The sequence below is a fragment of the Sander lucioperca genome, unplaced genomic scaffold, assembly GCF_008315115.2.
Source record: "Sander lucioperca isolate FBNREF2018 unplaced genomic scaffold, SLUC_FBN_1.2 Unpl_48, whole genome shotgun sequence".
NCBI lineage: Eukaryota > Metazoa > Chordata > Actinopteri > Perciformes > Percidae > Sander > Sander lucioperca.
Genome location: NW_023396385.1, coordinates 15001 through 17500, shown reverse-complemented (window position 1 = coordinate 17500; position 2500 = coordinate 15001). Strand labels below are relative to the sequence as shown.

The 2500-nt window shown below is 41.5% G+C and overlaps 1 protein-coding gene across 1 annotated transcript in view; it reads left to right on the top strand.

Annotated features, from left to right (window-relative positions):
• LOC116066741 (titin homolog) overlaps positions 1-2500 on the top strand; it is a 6949-nt gene that overhangs the window by 2204 nt on the left and 2245 nt on the right. The window contains exon 1 of the mRNA XM_031322892.2: positions 1-362. This exon is cut by the window's left edge and continues 2204 nt beyond it. Within this exon, the coding sequence (XP_031178752.2) occupies positions 1-362 (362 nt within the window). The remainder of the gene's footprint in view (positions 363-2500) is intronic.

Below are 2500 nucleotides of genomic sequence, written 5' to 3'. Positions count from 1 at the left end.
CTCGAACGTCTTCAGACTCGGTCCTTCAAAGGAGCGAGACCACAAGGGCGTCACGGCGAAGGAAGACTCATCCAACACCTTCAAAATAAAAGCTGAAAGAACCGAAGAACCCTTTGTACTAAGTCTGTTCAGAAAGACTCCTCAGAAAGTAGAGAGCAGTGCAGAAAATGAAAGTATAATCTCAGAGATCAGCCAGTTTGCTGGTTTTAAAGGAAACGTCTCGGAGCAAAACGAAGAGACAGTCGACGCCGAGAAAATCAACGACAACCTGAAAGACGGGATGAATGAAGTGGAAGTAAATGAAATTACAAGTCTCTCTGAGACACAACACCGTGAGGAGATGATTCCTACATCACAGGCAGGTAAGATCAGTCTTTTTCACCGTAAAACTTACAGATTATCCATCAGAGATTTGAACAACTTTACGTCACAGCTTCGCAGTGGTGTAGTCTACGTCAGTCATTCCCAAACTGTGGTTCATGGACCACTAGTGGTCCATGAGGGAACTGCAGGTGGTCCGTGGAAAAGCAAAATACAATATAAAATAAGTTTTTTAACCTTCATTTTACCAGGGAATTCCCATAAAAATGTAAGAATATGTACAGTCATGTGAAAAAATTAGGACACCCATGCTAAAGTTGAATAAAAAGAGGAATAAAAAAATCATCTTTTGCAAATTGATCTTAATGCCTTAATTAAAAAAATGAGGAAAAATCCAATCTTTAAGGACACCAATTTTCTTTGTGAATGAATGTATCGTAACCCTAACCCTAACCCTAACCCTTGATATAAAATTTAAATTTAAATTAAATTGTCAAGATATACTATATATATAGCTATATATATATATATATATTACTAAAAAGGCTAGGTTTTGAAATTGTGACTACATCCAAATGTTCTTATTACTGTATAGATTTAAAACTCCATTGCTATGGCAATAAGCCTGTTTTTCAAATAAACCTGATTATGCCCTTGGGTGCTTGATTAAATAAATAAATGAAATATGTGTGGCAGCCGTTGAAGTAAACTTTCTTTTAACGAGCCTGTTGTACTGATGCAATGACCAGTTATAGTTTTAGTGCTACTAGGCCTATTATTTAAGAGGTGCAGATTAATTCAGGTAGGACTGTGTGTTGACATATTTTATTATGTGTATTATGAGGTGGTCCGCAAAAATTCTTGATTACAAATAGTGGGCCACACACACAAAAAGTTTGAAAACCCCTGGTCTACGTGAGACGCAGGTATACGGAGTATACCCACTAGGAAAGGTCAAGGATTTCAGTATACTCTCTTACAAAAACGCAAAGGATACCATTACGTAACGAGGATTGTTTTGTGAGAGAATTTTCACACTTACGTTCATACATTCACCCAGGAAGGAGGAAGGCTAAAAAATGCCTTTCTCCTAAATCACTCGCGTCTAAAGTTGAAGATCAGTCACTGTCACTCTGTTACTTAAGCTTCTGTAACTCAATGCTAGGTAACAGCCGAGGGTTAAGTATTGTTCTGTATATCAACTCTACAGCTGAGCAGAGATATGAGAGTGACGAGTCGAGTGAGACAGCAGACGACGAGCGGATGAACAAAGAAGAACCAGAACGAGAAGAAAAGCCATCAGAGACTCTTCCTCCGCAGCTGCTGTCCTCTGAGATCAAATTCTTCCGTCTGAGAGACTCAAACATAGACGACATGAGGTAAGTCCAACCACAGGTAACGCTTTCCAGAGAGAACCGTTCGGTATACGTCACCTAAACCCAACCGTCCCGTTCTTCTTTACCTAAACCCAACCGTCCCGTTCTTCTTTTCCTAAACCCAACCGTCCCGTTCTTCTTTTCCTAAACCCAACCGTCCCGTTCTTCTATACCTAAACCCAACCGTCCCGTTCTTCTATACCTAAACCCAACTGTCCCATTCTTCTATACCTAAACCCAACTGTCCCATTCTTCTATACCTAAACCCAACCGTCCCGTTCTTCTATACCTAAACCCAACTGTCCCATTCTTCTATACCTAAACCCAACCGTCCCGTTCTTCTATACCTAAACCCAACTGTCCCGTTCTTCTATACCTAAACCCAACCGTCCCGTTCTTCTATACCTAAACCCAACCGTCCCGTTCTTCTATACCTAAACCCAACCGTCCCGTTCTTGTATACCTAAACCCAACCGTCCCGTTCTTCCTTACCTAAACCCAACCGTCCCGTTCTTGTATACCTAAACCCAACCGTCCCATTCTTCTTTTCCTAAACCCAACCGTCCCGTTCTTCTATACCTAAACCCAACCGTCCCGTTCTTCCTTACCTAAACCCAACCGTCCCGTTCTTCTTTACCTAAACCCAACCGTCCCGTTCTTCTTTACCTAAACCCAACCGTCCCGTTCTTCTTTACCTGAACCCAACCGTCCCGTTCTTCTTTACCTAGACCCAACCGTCCCGTTCTTCTTTATCTAAACCCAACTGTCCCGTTCTTCTTTACCTAAACCCAACTGTCCCGTTC